The sequence below is a fragment of the Sabethes cyaneus genome, chromosome 1 (assembly GCF_943734655.1).
Source record: "Sabethes cyaneus chromosome 1, idSabCyanKW18_F2, whole genome shotgun sequence".
In the NCBI taxonomy this organism is placed as follows: Eukaryota; Metazoa; Arthropoda; class Insecta; order Diptera; family Culicidae; genus Sabethes; species Sabethes cyaneus.
In genome coordinates, this window is record NC_071353.1 from 148,981,708 (window position 1) to 149,000,683 (window position 18,976).

The 18,976-nt window shown below is 37.5% G+C and overlaps 1 protein-coding gene across 1 annotated transcript in view; it reads right to left on the bottom strand.

Moving 5' to 3' along the window:
* Window positions 1-489: 489 nt before the first annotated feature.
* Window positions 490-18,976, bottom strand: part of LOC128746430 (hybrid signal transduction protein dokA-like) — a 127,113-nt gene continuing 108,626 nt past the window's right edge. Inside the window, exons 3-6 of the mRNA XM_053843478.1 lie at window positions 13,681-13,871; window positions 1,815-2,202; window positions 693-1,001; window positions 490-569 (exon numbers count right to left, since the gene is read on the bottom strand). Coding sequence (XP_053699453.1) covers window positions 490-569; window positions 693-1,001; window positions 1,815-2,202; window positions 13,681-13,871 — 968 coding nt within the window. The remainder of the gene's footprint in view (window positions 570-692; window positions 1,002-1,814; window positions 2,203-13,680; window positions 13,872-18,976) is intronic.

The window sequence follows — 18,976 nt, forward strand, 5'->3', positions numbered from 1 at the left end:
GAAGTACCCAAGAATAGCAAAAATTCGTTATTTTTCCAAGAGTCATCTCATCCTCACTAAAGTTAAATGTATAAATTTTGAGCGGTAGCTCAATCGCGAATACTGACAATGCAGTTTTAGCCTTAATCAACTGGGACTTTTTTTTTAAATTTCTACAAAAGTTTTTACACATATAATAGACTAGTCTACACAAACATTGAACAGAATACAGGAAAACCATCACCAAAAAGGTGGGATGATAGAGAGAGAGAGAAAAACAAAAGGAAAGAAGGGAGCACAAAGCTACAGCTACTATATACGATCCATTGCTACTGCAAATGTACGAAAACAATACAGAGACAACAATACACCGGACAGACAGACCACAAATCATGGGCGCAAATAGAAAGAAAAACGCAATGAACATGACCGGATATTTGTTTTTACTCTGTGTGTGGGTGTGCGTGTGTTCAAAATATGTGCCTGCGGGTTTGTGTTTGAGTGTGTCTTTTACAGTTGCAGTAGAATGCGGATTACACGGATACGGATGACAAAGAAGAGCGGTGACGGGGTGGGTGGATGGGTGATCGCTAGAAGAAGGTTCGATAATGGGGTAAACATAAACAAAAACGGTGGGTGTGGGCGTGGGTGTGGGCGCTAGGGTCTTGAGGGGGTAAACAGAGGGCTTGAGAAAAATAACAAAATATACTTGCTTTCTAATCGCTTCTTCCATGCTACATTCTTTTCATTGGAATTTTTAAATAGATCTAAACTTTGCTGAATTTTTTCAACCACTTGCCGGTGCCCATTTTGGGGCGGTCCGGTCACGGCCGCAGGTATCGTCGCTGCCGTCGCCATTGTCGTTAGGTTGCTATTGTTGCTGCTGTAGGCGTTGTTCTTGCCGTTGCTGTTGTAGTTGTTGACGATGCTGTTGCTGTTGCTAAGGGCACTGCTGCTGATTTGCGCTTGGTTGGCAGCAGCAGCAGTGACGCTTGTGGTGGTATTGGTAGTAGTCGCTAATACTGGTGAATGTTGTAGGTGGTGTTGTTGGCGGTGGTGGTGTGATGGTAGTGGTAGTAGTGGCAATTTTTTTGTTCGTGTTGGTGGTGGTGGTAGAGCATTAAACGATTCAATATTAATATCACATTTGGTTCGCTTACAACGATCGTAATGGAGATTGAGTAAGACAGTAGAAGTAGTAGTAGTAGTAGTTGTAGTTGTAGGAGGAGTAGAAATATTAGTAGGAAAAGAATTATTATTACTATTGTTATTGGTGGTGAATTTGGTGGTGGTGGTGGGCGTGGTGGGCGTGATGGTGGTTGAGGGAGAATTGAACGCGACCGCTTCGATGGCCGCGGTGAAACGGTTCACACTGCCGCCGTCACTGTCTGTGGTGGTGCTGGGAACACTGTCGATCTTGCTGCGGTGGTGTTGGTGGTGGTGCTGCTGTTGACCCGGCGACGACGCTACCATTTGCTGTTGCTGCACCACTTGGCTATGGTTGTGGTGTGCGTGTGGTTGTTTTTGTTGCAAGTGATAGTGGTGGTGTGTGCTGTGAGAGCTATTGTGATGTGTCGGGTAATTGTTGGAGGAACTGAACTGATTGTTGTGGTGGTGATAGGGATGATAGTGTAGGGGATTATTATTATTGTTTTGGAACGTTCCAACGACGGGGCGGGAGGGGGGATAACCGGAAAAAGTGTTGCCATTGCTGCTGTTATTATTGTTACTAGTATTGTTATGGCTAGCTTTCGCTTGATAATAACCACTAGTAGTAGTGTTATTGTTATGTGAGCTGAAAATTGAACTTGGTTTGGGTTGACAAGGGGAATTACTGTTGTTTGTTGAGTGCACATTGTTGTTGTTGTTGTTGGTATTATAATTGTTGTTGTTGTTGTGGTTGGGGCCGTTCTGTCGCTCCTTGGACTCGGCACGTCGCGAGATGTGACCCTTTTCGGATGCAGATCCTTTACTGTTGGCTTTTTCTGTTTTACCCGGACTAGCGGGGACCGCTTCCGGCAGCACCGGAGGATCCGAAAGTGGAAAGATACTGTTCTCGATCATCGGATCGTCGCTGGTAAAGTCCACATTGTGAAGTGGCTTAATCGGGGTGAGTGTGGCACCGTCTTTGAACTGAATGAAACTGCGTAAGGCCGCAGCAGCGGCTTCTATGCGGGCGAGTTTTTTACTGCGTCCATGGCCGATAAACTTCTGGCCGTCGACCTGAAAAAATAAGCAATAGGATAGCACGTTAGCTAATTTGTTGATTGACTTTGTTCGTCAGTGTGTATTATCAAAATGTAAGAGGCTTGCGCACCAAAATCAACGACTTCCTCGTAGCATCGAAGATCCTACATCAATGCAATGTTATAGTAGTTGTCATTGGAACTTTGCCTAGTGAGTCTTTGTACAGATGCAGATATTTGATGGTAACTATATACTATGATGACGTGCCGCCATTTTACCCAATTGAGTCATAGTTCTTTAAGCAAATCAAATTTTACGCCTGCCTCATTAAAGCTCGGCATTTCGAATGTTTATTTTCTTGCAACGGTTACGCTTACGCCTTCGTAGCAGTAAAAACTCTAACCCAGAATTTTATTATGCAGAAGAAATAACGAACAAATAGCTTTAGGTGGAGTCGATTCTATACAGCAATTAATTGTCCTTATCCACGAGATACTGAATAACCTCAGAAAACAAGTTAATTAAATACTATCGAAACATTAGAGAACTGTGTGCGAATAGTGACGACTACCAGCACTCTCAACAACATTTTTATGTGAATAGAACTTTATTCAACTTTTATATAGCAAACCTGCAATGGCTGGACTGAGAAGATTTATGCAAAAGTTTTGAAGTGTTCAAGGATTTTTTCTTTCATTAATGCTGATTTCAATAGATCAAATTATAATGTCTGAGCATAGGGGACAATTTTCGATTTTCGCTAATTTGACCATAAAGTTTTATTTACTTTAAAATTTAACCTTGCAGTACCCAATTAAACACAAGCACTCATAAAATTCAATAAGCATATCGCTCACAAGTAAAGCAGGCAAATAAAGCAACATACAATATTTACACCTTCTAGGAAGTTACGTATTTTGATAGTATCAAAAAGTTTGTAGAACATGTCAAACCTGTTAGATGAGGTTTTGTGTACAAAAAGTTTAATAAATTGATTTTAAGGGGGTCATGACAGAAAGTCAATTATATCTCGCAAACCATATGATGCAGATACTTAGTATCTTCGGCAAAATCTAATGAAATTCAAAAATCTACAACTTTGCGGAACACATGAACATGCTATCTAGTTCCTAAAAAAAATTAATTTATTCAAATGTGTTATCTCCTTAATATCTAATTGTAAGAAAATGTCAACAGATGCAGAATACTTTTTTAAGGAAGTTCTCCGAAGACACCTAAGCTCAGAAACGTCAGGAAAAGCGAGAAAAGACTTTTGATCACCTTTTTCCAGAATGGTCCCACTGTGCATCATGATGGTAGCTTTTAAAGTTTAAATTGTACTTTTCTGTCAAATATTTAGTAGAAGAGTAAAAACTTTGAATGCAAATGAATTAAAATTGATTTCCAAATATCGTACAATATAACACATGGTATAATTAATCTAGTTACCATTAACATGTCGTGCCTAACTTTCAATCACCGTCAGATGAAACAATCACCAGTTGCAATTGAAGCTTGCTCGAATAGTTCTGCTCAACAAATAAAACAAGTCGCTTCATGTGTGAAGCGAAGGAAAATCAATCAGCTCATTTATTTGTTTCGACAATGTCGTGTAACGAACGTCTGAAGTAAGATACGTTCGAAAATCAAAATAAATTGATGACTGTTGAATGACTAAAAGACATATTTTGGTAGCCTTTCCTCAAAACAAAAAATTTTTTTTTTCGATGGATGTCACATTTGTCTAAACCCCCTCCCCCCTCCCCCCATAAACCATGGACGTCATTATTGAACGGTCCCCAAAATGGTGCGGCTATTTTGGTATCGTTTGGTTACAGTTTTTAAATCATTTGGACTATTTTGACGTAATTATTATCTCGTATGTGAATCACTTTAGTATGCTTCTTATATCTGTTCGTCATTTGTGCCCAATTAGTTTTGTCCCATTAAAATTTTGTAGGTATGCTTTTTATCCTGTCGACTGTCTGGGTCGTAATTTTTAATTATTTTTTGTTTCTTTTTCAAGAATAGCTGCAAATTGTCATGTAATTTTGTATTATTTGTGTATGAGCTCTGTCATATGGGTCATTTTGTGTTGTTTTTATCTCATGTGTTGCTTTTTCTCATGATTTTGCCTGAATTTGTGTTGGATTTGGGACATTTTTGTAATATTTTCGAATTATTTTTGTAATTTGATTCTTTTCTAGTTTGCAGTTTTATTAATTAGTGTTATTTTTATATTATTTCTTGTATTTTTTTAGTGGTTTTTGTATTATTTTGATATCGTTTTTGTATCTCTTCCTACTCTTTTTTTGTTACTTTTGTACTATTTTTATATATTTGTGAGCCATTTAAGCGTCTTTTTTTATTTTGTTTTTAGCATTTTTCATTTTTGTGTTTTGCATTCTGATGTACTTCCCAAGCACAGATATCAAATTGGTCTAGGTTGAATCGTCGCTAAGAAACTTCGACCTGTTGGGACGGGGAGATTTTGTCACTTTTTTCTGAAAAATACGTTAAAACTATGATGGCGTCCTTTGCAACCCATCACGAAGCGAGGATTTTCAGCTGGACAATGCTGCATTATTTTCAATTTTTCAATAGTACTACTACTTTGAATAGTACGTAATTTGAAATCAATAGGTTTCTTTATTGAGGTTGATGCGCAGGAAATTTTCCGATCGATTGGCACAGAAATATTTAAAATCGATCTGGAAATAACAAACGGCATAATAGATCTAATGGCCGAATGTCATATTCAGCCGAAAATAATCATAGGCTTCAACCTGCACAACTATTGGGTATATGCTGTCCTTATTCGCTGCCGCTCGTTCCAACTAAACTAAGGAATAATTACTACTAATTACTAATTACGCCGGCGCTTCCGACGGCGTGTCACTGGCGAACTCCCGCCTGCGGCCGTTTCACCCTAAACCATCTAGGAAACATTTGCTACTAACAGTGACAAATAAGCATGTTTTTTTTGTTTTGAGTTTACTGCTTTACAATTTATGTTTTTTATTGAATAATTATTCAGGAATTCCGAGAAAATCCATCTTTTCATGTTGAGCTTCTCGAGGGTTTCGGCCTTTCGCCATGCGGCCAAATAGGGATTCGGCCTTATGTGATTCAGTCAAATTGCAAATTCGGCATTTCGTAATTCGGCCAGATATAATTTCGGCTTTCTGTGACAGTTATCGATATTTGACCATTTGTATTTAGGCTATTTATTATTCGACCATTTGTGTTTCGGCCATTCGGTACTAACCCCATTTTGTGAGCACTAACACATTTTAAATAGACTTTTTAATATATTTCTCTCCGTTAATCTAGGACGTTCTTCTAAAGAACTCTTATAAGATACAAGACTTATGTCAGTAGCAAATGTTTCCTAGATGATTCAGGGCGAGACGCCCCCCACCAGCAGAAGCCATTTCTATTTGGGTGCATGTAGGTTTTCTGGGTATGAAATGGGGAAGGCAAATGAGAAGTGTCCAATATAGCTCTAGCTATCTGGAAGCCCCCACCTAGCGCCTCCACGTGGCCATACCCGGTAATGCTCTATTGAGTAGCCAAACTAGGAGGTGCGATACTGGGTGGTTCCCGGCTGCCTGATCTCAAACCGGCGTTTTGGGCATACGGCATACGGGCCGTGTAGCTGGCCTTGCTAATAGATAAGCATAATATAAGTTATTTTAATTATTTTTTTCGTTTTAGCTTATGAAGCACCTCCTGCTATATAGTGAAAACTTTGGCCAATACGAGTGTTAATACTGCACATGGATACCAGAAGAAAAAAATTAAATTAATTATTAGAAGCACTTATGGAAACTCTATTCCATTCGAAGGACTGTTGGTGAGATTGTTCTATTTTTGCCCGTATATACCAGATTTCATAAATCAACTAGAATCGGGAAGCGGGAGGGACCGTCAGAGCACTTGTTTGAAGCGGTGTGCCTAGGGAGAGTGAAACACTCAACTTTCTAGGGTTAATCTTGACCCGATTAACAACACATTGTGGATAATGAGCGGGCTCTTCTCCCCACCTGCTGGAGTCATTCTGCATTAAGACGGTTTATTCAACGATTGACACAGGCGACCTAGCCCTTGGAAGGAGATTCTCTAAATCCCTGGTACGTGTAAATGATGTTGTTTATCGACCAATTCCCTTTTGGCTCATACAAAAGTTGGGAAGCGTGGCCAATCATTGAATACGTACAACTCTTTTTGACATAATAGGCTCATTGCTATGAACAGATGTTCTGCTAAGGCAGGTGGTTTCGTAGGTTTTCTGATTAGTACGGATTATCTCTTAGTTGAGTCCCAACGAGCGGCAGCGAGCGAGGACAGCATATGCAGTTGTGCAGGTTGATGGCCGTGCATATTTTCTGTTGAATATGACATTCGGCCATTCGTGTCCCGGTCATTTGCGATTCGGTCATCAGATCTATTTGTTATTTCGGCCACTTGTGTTTCGACCTTTCGTAGGTAATCCCATTTTTAAAATCATTTTTTTGTGATCAGGAGTGATTCAAAAAGACGCACACTACAAAATGCCAAAAAATAAACTTTCTAGCCAATTAAGCGTATATTTGTATCATTACTCTTGTTGGGGCCGGAAATCCAGGCTGCCAAACTGGCCGCTTACCACTTAACGGGAAATTAGCAGTCATTAACTTTTCGTCGGAAAGCCCAATTTCGGAAGCAGTTTTTAGCCCCAAAAACGGGATTCTGTTTATAAAAATTTATTCACTGTATTCTTCTTGCCAATCCGAATTTTTGTTTCAAACAAAAAAAACTGCTTTCGAAATTGGCAAAATCGATGACGACTAATTTCACCTGAAACAAGACTTCCTTCGTGGCGGACTGTAAGACCACGGGGCAGAAGAGGACTGCGTATTGTTTTGAAAAAAAAAACTTAACACTCAACTTCAATTTAATAGTCCTTAATTTCACAGATTTATTAACACTTATAAAATCTTTTCTTTTTGTATTTAATCTTCTTAACTTTTTGTATTTAAACTACTTTACTGGCTGCTTATGGCTGCTCTCTCTTCAGCCTTCTACTTTTATACCCAACTGCTAGCGTCTAGAAACTGCATATTTCTGCTTCGAGAATTTTCTAGTTTATTCTACCACATTCTAATTTCCTGTTTCCTCAATCTCGAATTCGAACTTTTATAGATTTCTAGCAGTAGTGATGCCTGCACTGATGCTAAGAAGCGATGACAGCTGGGGACTGTTACATTGCACATAACCATTTTATTCGAGCTACAGGTTGTGCACACCTGCCATGGCTTGAACAACTGTATTATATTTCTTTCATTATAGCTACTGTTTTTGGTGTTTCTTTCTATGCATTTATTTTTAAATTTATTGTGTTATTTTTTTATTATTTCTTGTATTTATTATTTTGTGTCAATTTTGTACAATTTTGAGACATTTTTGTATGTTTTTCGTATAATGGGATTACCTACGAATGGCCGAATCACGAATGGCCGAATCACAAAAGGCTGAAACACGAATGGCCGAACGTCATATTCGGCCGAAAATAATCACGGCCTTCAGCCTGCCCAAGTCGCTGCTGCTCGTTCGGACTTAACTAAGGGATAATCCCTACTAGTCAGTAAACCTAGGAAATTTCATGCACCTAAATAGTAGTGGTTTCTGCGGGGGAGCTGTCCCCCACGCAGTGGCCGGCGCTTCCGACGGCGCGTCACCGGCGCACACTCGCGGCCTGCGGCAGTCTCGCCCATAGTCATCTAGGAAACATTTGCTACTGACACGATCAATAGGCCTCGCACCCTATAAGAAACGTAAATAATTCCCACTTAGGGGAACAAAGTATCATCTATACTCTATCTAACAAAATAAAAAATAAGACGCAGAGTATGTCTTGTTTTTCTGAAACTAAGGTATAGAATTTTACGAAAAGCTTTTCTCCTTCACCTATCAATGACGCGGATCATCACAGAGCTGCGAGTGGAACAAAAGGCAATGTGTAAGGTCTCACAACAAGAGCAACAAAAATGTTGTTGATTTGGGCATTCCGGGAAAATTCGGCCTTTCGTGATTCGGCCATTCGTGATTCGGTCTTTCGCGATTCGGCCTTTCGTGATTCGGCCTTCTGTGACTTGTTGAAATTCGGCCATTTGAATTTCGGCCATTCGTGATTCGGCCATTTCTGTTTCGGCCATTCGGTACCAGCCATACGGGCTGATTGTATCTTTTTTACAATTTTCGTATCATTTTTGTATATTTTTTTTAGCATTTGTATCATTTTTGGTATCGTTTTGGTATCATTTCTGTGTCACTTTTAATGTTATTTTTGTACGTTTTGGACCATAATGGTTTATTTTTAATTTTTATCTCGTTTTTGCTTATTTTGATGTATACTTTACCCTCCGTTACTTTTTTTTTTCTGCGCGTCACATATCCCCCGTGTAAAAAAGGAGTGCATTAGTTTTTCAGCCATCTGCCATTTTTGTATCATTATTGAATCATTTTTTTATAATTTCTGTATCGTTTTCGTATGACATTTACATCTTTTTTGTGTCATTTCTGTGAAAGTTTTGGATCTTTTTTTTTTGGTGTAACGTATCATTTTAGTATTATTTCTGCTAACAGCCTCTCCCAGCCGGGATTCAAATATACGACGACTGGATTATATGCCAGCATTATCATATTTGTATCAGTTTTGTTTATTTTTGGATCAATTTTGAGTGATTTTCCTGTCATTCTTGTATTGTTATTTAGTACTATGCTTGTAACTTAATGCCGTTTCTGTATCAGGCGTGATTCAAAATGACGCACTTATGATTTGAAACGTTTAGACTTTTAGTAAAAACGAGTACACACTTAGTTTTGTGACATTTTTGTAACGTATTTATCATTTTGGTATTTTTCTTCTGCCCAACTTTGTGTTTTGGTTAAATGTTTGTATCGTTTTGTTTATTTGCATACACATCTTCCATACATTGCAAGATGGCGAAATTGAAGAGAAAAATGTTTTCCCAACAAAAACTTAAAAATCCTTACCGGGAAAAAAGATATTTCAGTATTTCCAAAGTCATAGCACCTACAAATAAATGATGTATGAGTAACTTTTAGAAAACATTTTGAATTTTCATAAAAAAATATTGAAAATAAAAATTATCTCCTACACCGGAAAAAAAGCATTTCAAAAATTAAAACTCGATTACCCAAAAAACACCAACTCAGAAATTCATGAAATTTTTTCTAAAGATAGAAAATTATGTGGCCTACAATTCTTCCATACATTGCAAAATGGTCATATTTAGGAGAAAATAGTTTTTCTAACAAAAACTTATAGCTGGTTATATCTTTTTTTCAGTGTGTATATGAAAAAGTTTTTGTTGGGAAAACTTTTTTCTTTTCAATTTGACCATTTTGCGATGTATGGAAGACTTGTAGGCCATATAATTATCTGTCTCCAGAAAAAAATTTCATTAAAAAAAGCGGGACAGACAAACAAAAAAAGGTCAAAAATTCGAAAATAGGAAAAACTGAACATAGAAAGAGGAAAAACGAGACAGAAACAGAAAAAGAAACGGTCCAGGAAACCAGGCCAGGAATTGATAAAAAAGCGGTAAAAAGGAGGTTTTACGAGACAACAAAAGACGATGGAACAGAGAAAGATGAAGAATGGAGAGAAAAGAAAAAACGGGAGTCTCCCGTTTTTTCCGAAAAATGGCAGAAAACAAGAGACAGGATAGAAAAATATGAGAAAAGAAAAATGTAACAAATAAAAACAAAAATGGGATTGTGAAGTAGAGAATACGCGACAAAAACTGAAAAAAAAAAACAGAACAGAAAACGGAGCAAAATCGGCGAAAAATCGGTAAGGAAAAAGAGAAACGGAAGGGTCAGGAAAAACTGTAAAAAATTAAAAAAGCGGTACTGAAAAAGTGGAAAAATTGAGCAGAAAAATAGGAAAAACGGGAGAATAGGACGTAAAGCGAAAAAAGAACAGAAGCAGGACCGGAAAATGGAACAGAAAAAGAAAAAGGAAGATGGATAGAGAGATGGAGAAGGGAGGGAAAAGGAAGGAAAGCTGTCGAAAAAAGATCGAAAAGAGGAGGAAAACGGAACACGAAAAGAGAAAATCGGGTCAAAAAGCCGGCAGGTAACACGGCACAGGAGGCACGGGACAGAAGAAAGCAAAAAATGTAACAAATAGAAACGGGACTGTGAAGAAGCGAAAAACAATGGCAAAATCAGGACAGAAAAAGTGGTAAACGGAGGAAAACGGAGGGACAAAAAAGGAGACAACAAGAAAAACGGGGGAATAAAATGTAAAACGAAGCACAAACGGGACAGGAAAATGGAATAGAAAAGAAGGCAAGACGGGATAAAAAAGAGGGAAAACAAAAAACGAGATAAAATAGCGGGACAGATGAGAAATAAGTGAAACAGAAAAAAGGACCGAAAATTCGAAAACAGGAAAAACTGAATACAGACAGAGAAAAAACGAAACAGAAACAGAAAAAGGTCAGGAAACCAGGCCAGGGATTGAAAACAAAGTCGGAGAAAAAAGAGGTTTCACGAGACACAGAAAAGACGATATGACAGAGACGGAAAACGAAAAGGAAGGAAAAGAGGACCAAAATAGAACACGGAAAGACACGAGATTGTTAAAGAGACTGGAAAAGGAGATAGAAAAAAAGCGGAAAAATGGAGATTTCACGAAACAAACAAAAGACGATGGGAAAAAGAAAGATGCAGAATGGGGCAAAACGATCAAAACGATCAGCAAAAGAAGAAAAAACGAGTCAAGAAGAGTCAGAAAAATGCTAGGAAACGGAGACAGAAGTTGAAAAAAACAAGAAAAATGTAACAAATGAAAAAAAATATCAACCAGTGAAAGAAGGCACACGCGCCAAATACAGGAAAAACGGGACAGAAAGCAATGGAAAATCGGACAAAAAACTGAAACTCATGAACAAAAAGGAGTCAGATGAAACGAGACTACGAAAGGAGAAAAAACGGAAAAACAGAACAGAAAAAGAAGACAAACGAAAAGACAAAAAACGAGACAGAAGAGTAGGAAACGGAACAGATGAGAAAAAACGGGACAGAAAAAGACAAAAAAGGTCAAAAATTCGAGAGGAAAAACGAGACAGAAACGGAGACAAAAAAGGGTCAGGAAACGATTGAAAAGGAGATAGAAAAAAAGCGGAGAAAAACGGGACAAAAAGATTTCAGAAAGATGCCAAGAAACGAAGAGCGGGACAGAAAAAGATGGAAAAAAACAACACAATACAAACGTGACGCGACAAATACTGTGAAACCGGAACAGAAAACAAGGGAAAAAGGATGAAAAAGCGGAAAATGGGACAAAAACATTGTAACTCATGATAGAAAAGGAGACTTTAGAAAAACGACACTGCAAAAGTGCAAAACGGGACTGGAAAAGAGGAAAATAGGATCTTGGGGTAGAAATGGACAGTGAGCTTAACTTCATCCGGCATACTGAAAAGGTTGTCGCAAAAGCAAATTCCTTATTTGGCATGAACAAACGGCTCAGTGGAGAATTAAAGGATCCGCATACTATCATATCATTGTACAATGCCTTGGTACGAAGTGGTTTCGAGTACGCAAGTGTAATATGGCAACCATTCTACGAAGTGCACAAAAAACGAATTGAGCAAATCCAAAAGAAATTTATTCGCTATGCCCTGCGAAATTTAGGATGGACCGGAGAGATGCCTAACTTAAATCGTTGTGTTTATTAGTTGGAACGGAAAGCTTGAAGAACAGAAGGCGTACAACAGATGCTCTGTTCTTAAAGGACATACTCGCCGGCAGGTATAATTCGCCATATTTATTAAATCAAGCAAAGCATCATTCACGGTCAGATGGACGATCGTCATTAAGAAATGTTAGACCTTTTCGTTTGACAAATAGAGTTCAAAATTACGCCAGAAATTAACCAATGTATAGAATGATGGCCACGTTTAACAATCAACGTGCTATTATAAGCGTTGAATTGACAAAGAAGCAAATTAGAGATAATCTTAGAATATTTTATGTAAATCATTTGCAATAAGTAGGAAATAACTATGTATGTAATTATTTTAAATATCGATAACGGGAAGAGCCTAACATCAGTCACATAAGTAAATAAAAGAAAACGTTAAACGATACAAAAATGAGGGGAAACGGGACAGAAAAGTGGAGTAGAGACGAAATAAAAAGAGGAAAAACGGGGGGAAAAGAAGACAAAATCGGACTAAAAGATGAAAACCTGGATAGAAATGGTTTGGTTTATTTTTTGTTTGTCTCTTTCATTATTGTGTGATTTCTTGCATCAACTATCTTTAGTTTTTTACTGTCATTTTTTGTATTTTTTGATGATTTCACCACTTATATTGCGTTTTCTTTAATTTATAATGTCATTTGTGTGTTCTATGCTATTAGTTCAACATTTCAGACTTCATTAAGTTCTAAACAGACACTGATTTTAAGGAAAATTTGTATGACTAACTAAAATAGAATCATCTGAAAAAATTCAGATGTCCAAGAAAATTGAAAAAATCCATACTGAATTTTATGAATATAAAATTTAAATTAAAGTTTAACATCAAACTTGTCTTTGCCATCTTTGAGACTTTTCTACTTAAACTTGTACGATAATAAATTCTTCTAGATCTCTCGTGAGAAGGTAAACCAACTAAATTTGGGATGGAAAACGTAAGACTGATATAAAATGACAGAAAGTATGTCTAGTCTGTCATAAACGTCGTATTCGCATGCCATAAATTTAATACTCGCAGTAAATGTCATGAATCGTACATCAATCAAGTATTTTTATTCCGCCACAATTGATACGAGTTTCTTCTACTATTTACTCGTGCACGCAAATGAGAAGAAAAAACTTGATAAAATGTTATGAAACTTTAAGTACGACGGTAGCCACAGAACATAAAACTGAACCGTCTTCTTAATTAGTGAAAAAATTTCAAAATCATAAACCACACGAACGACACAGTTCGTTGTTACGTGGTGTGGCATTATTGGGTCGGAGCGAAGCATAAAACCACCTGCGCTTCCACTTCAACAACTATTGTTGTTTTTACGACATCTGAAAACGATTTCGTTTACGGGTGTACGGAAGAAACAATCTCGTTTATGAATTCATTCGTCCATTTTGAAGTCCATAAACACTCCGTCTCTCTCTCGTTTCCTCTGTCTGTCTCTGTGTGTTTCATTTCAATTAGCGATAGAAGCACGATTCAGCACAGCCAAAAATAAATGAGAACTCTTGTTTTTATTAGCTAATATTGGAAAACGTGCCGTTTTGATGACGAGGGCCATCAAAACTACTCTAGTACATACTTGGAGGGAGGTTTTTAATCGGTCAATCAATCATTTTTATGCCGTTTAAATGGTGGCATGATGGTGTCCGTCTGTCTTGTCTTGTCCTGCATGTAGGGTTTTGTTTCTATTCTAATTAACTAATGAGTTTTTACGGCGAAAACCGGCGGTACTCACCACGACGGACATGCTGAAGAGCGGTGCATGAACGGGGCCGGTTTGCGATTCCAGATTGTACACCAGGTTGCGCTTCAGTTCGTTCAGCACGGCCACGGTGTTCTTGGTTTGCGGCACCTGCTCGGCCGCCGGTTCGCCGGCCTTCAGCTGGGCCTGCTGCAGTTTGCGGCGCTTCCGAGCGGCGGCACTTCCTGCAAAGAGCGACGAAATTCGGTTAGTTTATTAGCTATGTAAGTTGTCGACGACGACGACGCCGACGACGCCGTCGTCGTTTATCAACTCTGAAAAGAGCTGCAGAAAATGAGAAGAAAAAAAAAAACAAACTTCGAATGGTGGCAAAAATAAAAAACCATAAATCCTACTCAAAACCGTGTCGAAAACTTACCTGCCGGTAGGTTGACTATTTTTAGCATCCATCGTGTGGCGTAGGAAAGCATGTTAGTTTTTTTCAAAGAAGAAAAATCAGAATCAGGAATACAATTTATCATTGGAAGAGGGAAAAATGAATTTCTAAATCTGATTCGACCTACATTTATTAGTTTTTTAGAAACATTTTCCATTCATAACGCCATCAATGGATAAACTTTAATGGAGAATTCACCACAACTGCAAACGCAGTTGTGGTGAATTTTTCACCACTATCTACCGGTGGTTACTTTGATCTATTTTGATGCAGTCAAATGTGGCGTAGTGAATGGACGATGCTCTAACCACATGGAACCGCTGAGAGACTAAAAGAGCACGAGCTAGAGAGAGAGATAGAGACAGTCCATTTGCGTCAGCTGCTTATCTTAGTCATAACGACATAAAAACTGTAAACGCCGCTCGCCACCACGCTACTAGAACAGGTCAGTCTAGCAGCGACCTGTTTTTTTTTCGACTGCAAAAATAGTAACAAAATCTCCGTTGGAAATAGACAACCAACGGACGTGACAGCGCCGTGAAAAACTCTTTCTGACAAATTGCAGTTCTACATTTTGCGAAAAAAATGTGCAAGACAAAAGTGAACTGGAAAAATTCAAGGCTAAAAACAAATGAAGAAATAAAAAACAGTTTCAGAAACGCACACTTTTCACACCTTTTGAATGCAATTGGATTTAACTAAAACTAAAGTTGAAAGTGAACTAGAAATTAGACTTGGAACTGGACTAGAAATAAGAATTGAAATTGAACTTGAAATCGGATTTGACTAGAATTTTAACCAACTTAGGCTTGAAGTTTTACTTCATACTGGGCATCAACAAGAAATTAGACAAAAATTTGACTTGGAATTAGAATTGATATTTGTCGCCTTATTTTCCCACACGTTTTACATCTCTTTTGTTCCGTTTTCTTCTCTTTTACAGTCCAGTTTGTCCACTTTTTATTCCGTTTTAACTCCTCTTGTGTACCGTTTTCTTGGTTTTTGCTCCCACTTTCCATCCATTATTCCTCCTTTTTCTTCTTTCCGTGTTTCCCGTTTCATTGTTCCGTTTGTCTTCGTTTTTTGACCAATTTTTTCTTGGTTTCAGTCCTACTTTGCCGTATGTTTTTCACTCATTTTTTTGTTTTTTATTTCCCGTTTTCCCTCTTTTCTCTTCCTTTTGCCCTTTTTTTCGTTTCCAATTTTTGTCTTTTTCTAACTCTTTTTATCTCCTTTCCTTCTCGTTTTACGTCTTCGTCTGTTCCGTTTTTCATTCTTTTCTGTCACATTTATTTTGTTTTTGGCATCCTTTTTTTCCTATCTTCTTCGATTTTCTTCTTGTATATATTGAGTTTTTCACCCTTTTCTCTTCCGGTTTTCCTTTTTTTCTTTTCTGTCCTGTTGCCCCATTTTTTGTCCCATTTCTCCTATTATATCCACTATTTTTCCTTTCCCTTTTGGGTTCCCTTGTTTTCTGTTCCGTATTGCTCTTTCCCTCTGTATCCTCTCGTTTTTCCCCACTTTTCTTTACTTTTTTATATCCCGTTTTCGCTCCTACTCTGTTACGTTTCTTCTATTCTAAAAAAGCGAACGAAAATACGATAAAACGTTACAAAATATGCCAAAAAAACGACAAATATGTGACAGAAAGACGACGAAAGGGCAGTACAAAGAAAATATTTTTATCTTTTAACAACAAATAAGATGACGAAAAATTCCTAAAAAGTGACAATTACGATGAGGAAACGGCGAAGACGTCAAAACAGTACAACAGCAGCAAAATACCACCGGAAAATGAAACAAAGCCGCGAGATCTTCGTCGCTTTCTTTGTTCCTTTTCTCCTTCAGTCCAATTTCCCCATTTTTGTCCAATCTTTCTCTTTTTATATCCCACTTCCTTGTTTCCTCGAGTTTTTTCTCACTACTATTCTTTTCGCTTTTGGTTTCTCTTGTTTTCTGTTCCGTATTATCTTTCTAGTTTCGTTTTCCCTCGTTTTGTTCTTTTCCACTTTTTTTTCTTTATTCATGCAGTCAGTCTCTCTCATTCAGTCTCGTTTTTTCTTTCATGTTTTCTTTCTGCATGCCAGTCCGCTGTTCCTTTTCCCTTCTTTTTCTGTTCCGTTTTTCGCCTTTTTGCTCTGAGTCTATATTTTCCGTTTTGTTTCGTTCCATCGTCGTTTTTGCTCGTTTGCTCAGGCCAAAGTCAGACGTTTTTTGTCCCTTTTCTTTATTTTCGATCCTGATTTTCGTCTTACACTCGTTTTTTTCAGCTCAAGTGCTATCCCGTTTTACGCTTTCGTCTGTTCTGTTCTCTCTCTTATTACGACATACTTTTCCCATTTTCCTTTCCTATGTCACGTTCTGTTTTACTGTTCCGTTTTAACGCTTTAGTCTTTGGTTTTCATTTTTTCTCTCTTTCTTTGTTCTCGTTTTTCCATTTTGCTGCTTCTGTATCTTCTCCTTTTCTTTTCCACTTTTCTTATCCCTTTTTTCTCGTTTTCATCCCATTTTTTCTTCTTTTCTGCTTGATTTATCTTCATTTTCTTTCACATTTTCTTTATGACTTTTCTTCTTACCATTTGGCAATTTTTCTGTCCAGTCTCTTCGTTTTTTTTTGCTCCGTTTTCCCTCTGTTTCTCTTTCGTTTTCTTCTTTTTTGCTTTTCTTTTTATGTTCCGTTTTTGTTTTTCTCTTTTTCATGACATTTTAATTATTTTTCTCTCGCACGTTTTTCCGTAATCCTTCCGTACATATACTAACAATTTCATGAAAAACTATTTTACTATTTAAAAGAATAAAAACTGGCATAAAAGAACAACTTGAGAGAATCGAAGGGAAAACGGAAAATACGGTTCGAAGAAAATACCATAAGGAAAAGAACATAAGGATAAGCTGGCCAGAAAATGAGAAACAAAATGAGAACACAAAATGAAAATGAGGTTAAGAAAAATTCGAGGAAAAGAAGCATGAGCAGAACATAATAAGAAGAAAAAGAACGAAACACGCGACGGCGCAAAACAGGATAGAAAAGAAAGAAGAAGGCCAGTGCCAAAAGTGCCAAAAAAATGAGCCAGGAAAGAGGAAAAAAAGGGAAAACGAAGAACTGAACGGGGGATCAGAGCTCAGTAAAACGGAACAGGAAAATAAGAGAATAGGAACAGGCAAAAAGGAAAACGAAAGAACAAATGTGACAGAATGGGAAGGAAAACGTGACAAAAAAAAGAAAAAAGTGGAAATACGGACCAGAAAACAAGACCAAAAGGAAAAAGAAGAATAGTGAGAATAAAGAAAACTGATAAAGGTAACGACGATAAAACGGGGAATGGAGAAAGAAGGGAAAAACAAGTGAAAAACGTGAAGTAAAACAGTACTAAAAGTAAGAAAATGTAGGACACGAAACGAAAGAAAAACTGAACAATGAAACAGGAAACACGGAAAACAAGACACAGAATAATGGAAAATAAGAGAAACGGGAAAAACGGAAAAGATCATGAAGCGAAACCCGACAAAAACTAGACAAACGGGTTAGAAAAAGGAAGAAAATACGAAAGGGAAAAAGAATAAAAACTGACATGAAAAAAAAACGCGAGAGAATGGAAAGCGAAACGAGACATAAAAAGAGCAAAAAAGTGGAAAAGAAAAAAAACGAGAGAAAAAAGGGTAAAAACGAGGTGAAAACCAAGACTGGAAATAAAAAAACGAACACGGAAGGTAAAAGAAATGAAGGAAAAACCAGCAAGAAAATGAATAAAAAGAGGGCAGTCTGGACAGAAAATGAGAAACAATGGAACAACAAAAACGGGATGGAAAAAGAGGAAAAGGAAAAAAATACGAAAGAATTAAAATGGAAGAAAAAAGGATAAAACGGCAAGAAGAGAGAAAAACAAGAAAAACAGGCCATAATAAGAGTAAGAACGGAGCATACGAGCGCCAAAAACAGGATAGAAAAGAAGTTAAAAAGCGCAAAAAAACGAAAATCGGGACAGAAAGTGACAAAAGACGAAACAGGTAAAGAGGAAAAACGGGCTTGTACACTAGGAAAAACGAAAGAAAAAAGACGAAGAACGGAACAGAAGAAATCGGGACACAGGAAAAGGGCAGAAAATGGGACAGTAAAAGAAGAGAAAAAGCACAGAGAAAGAGGAGACAGTGGACACAAACCTAGTAAAAATTTAGACAAAATGAGGGGAAAGCGACATAAAAATGATACAAAGTGGAAAAGAAAAAAACAAGAAGAAAGTAGGAATACAAAACAGAAATCAAGAGAAATCCTCTTTCTGGACAGAAAATGAGAAACAATGGAACAATAAATTAAAAGAACGGGATGGAAAAAGAGGAAAAGAAAAGGAAAAAAACACGAGAGAAGTAAAATGGAAAAATGGAAGAAAAAAGGATTAAACGGAAAATAAAAACAGAACGCGACAGAAAAAGAAGAAAAGCAGGACATAATAAGAGTAAGAAAGGAGCATACGACAGCGAAAAATAGGATAGAAAAGAAGTTCAAAAGCGCAAAAAACGAAAATCGGGACATAAAGTGATAAAAGACGAAACAGATAAAGAGAAAAAACGGACTTGAAAACAAGCAAAAAAAACGGAACAGATGAACACGAAAAACCAGAAGCAACGGAGATAAAGAGTTGGAAAAAGACGAAAACTGGACACGAAAAAAAAAGAAAAAGAGAAAACGTGACTACAGCAGAAGTTCCCAATACTATTCGCACTGTTCTTCCACTGGTCGTTCAATCTGTTCATCATTTCGTTCATCTTTCTCCACAAATAACCCCAGGATGTTCAACTGTATCTTTCGCATTCGTTTCGATTCTGTAAGTCCATCACAAAGCTGCTACTGGCATAACAATCCCATTTATATAGGAAACTCTAGAGCAAATGGCA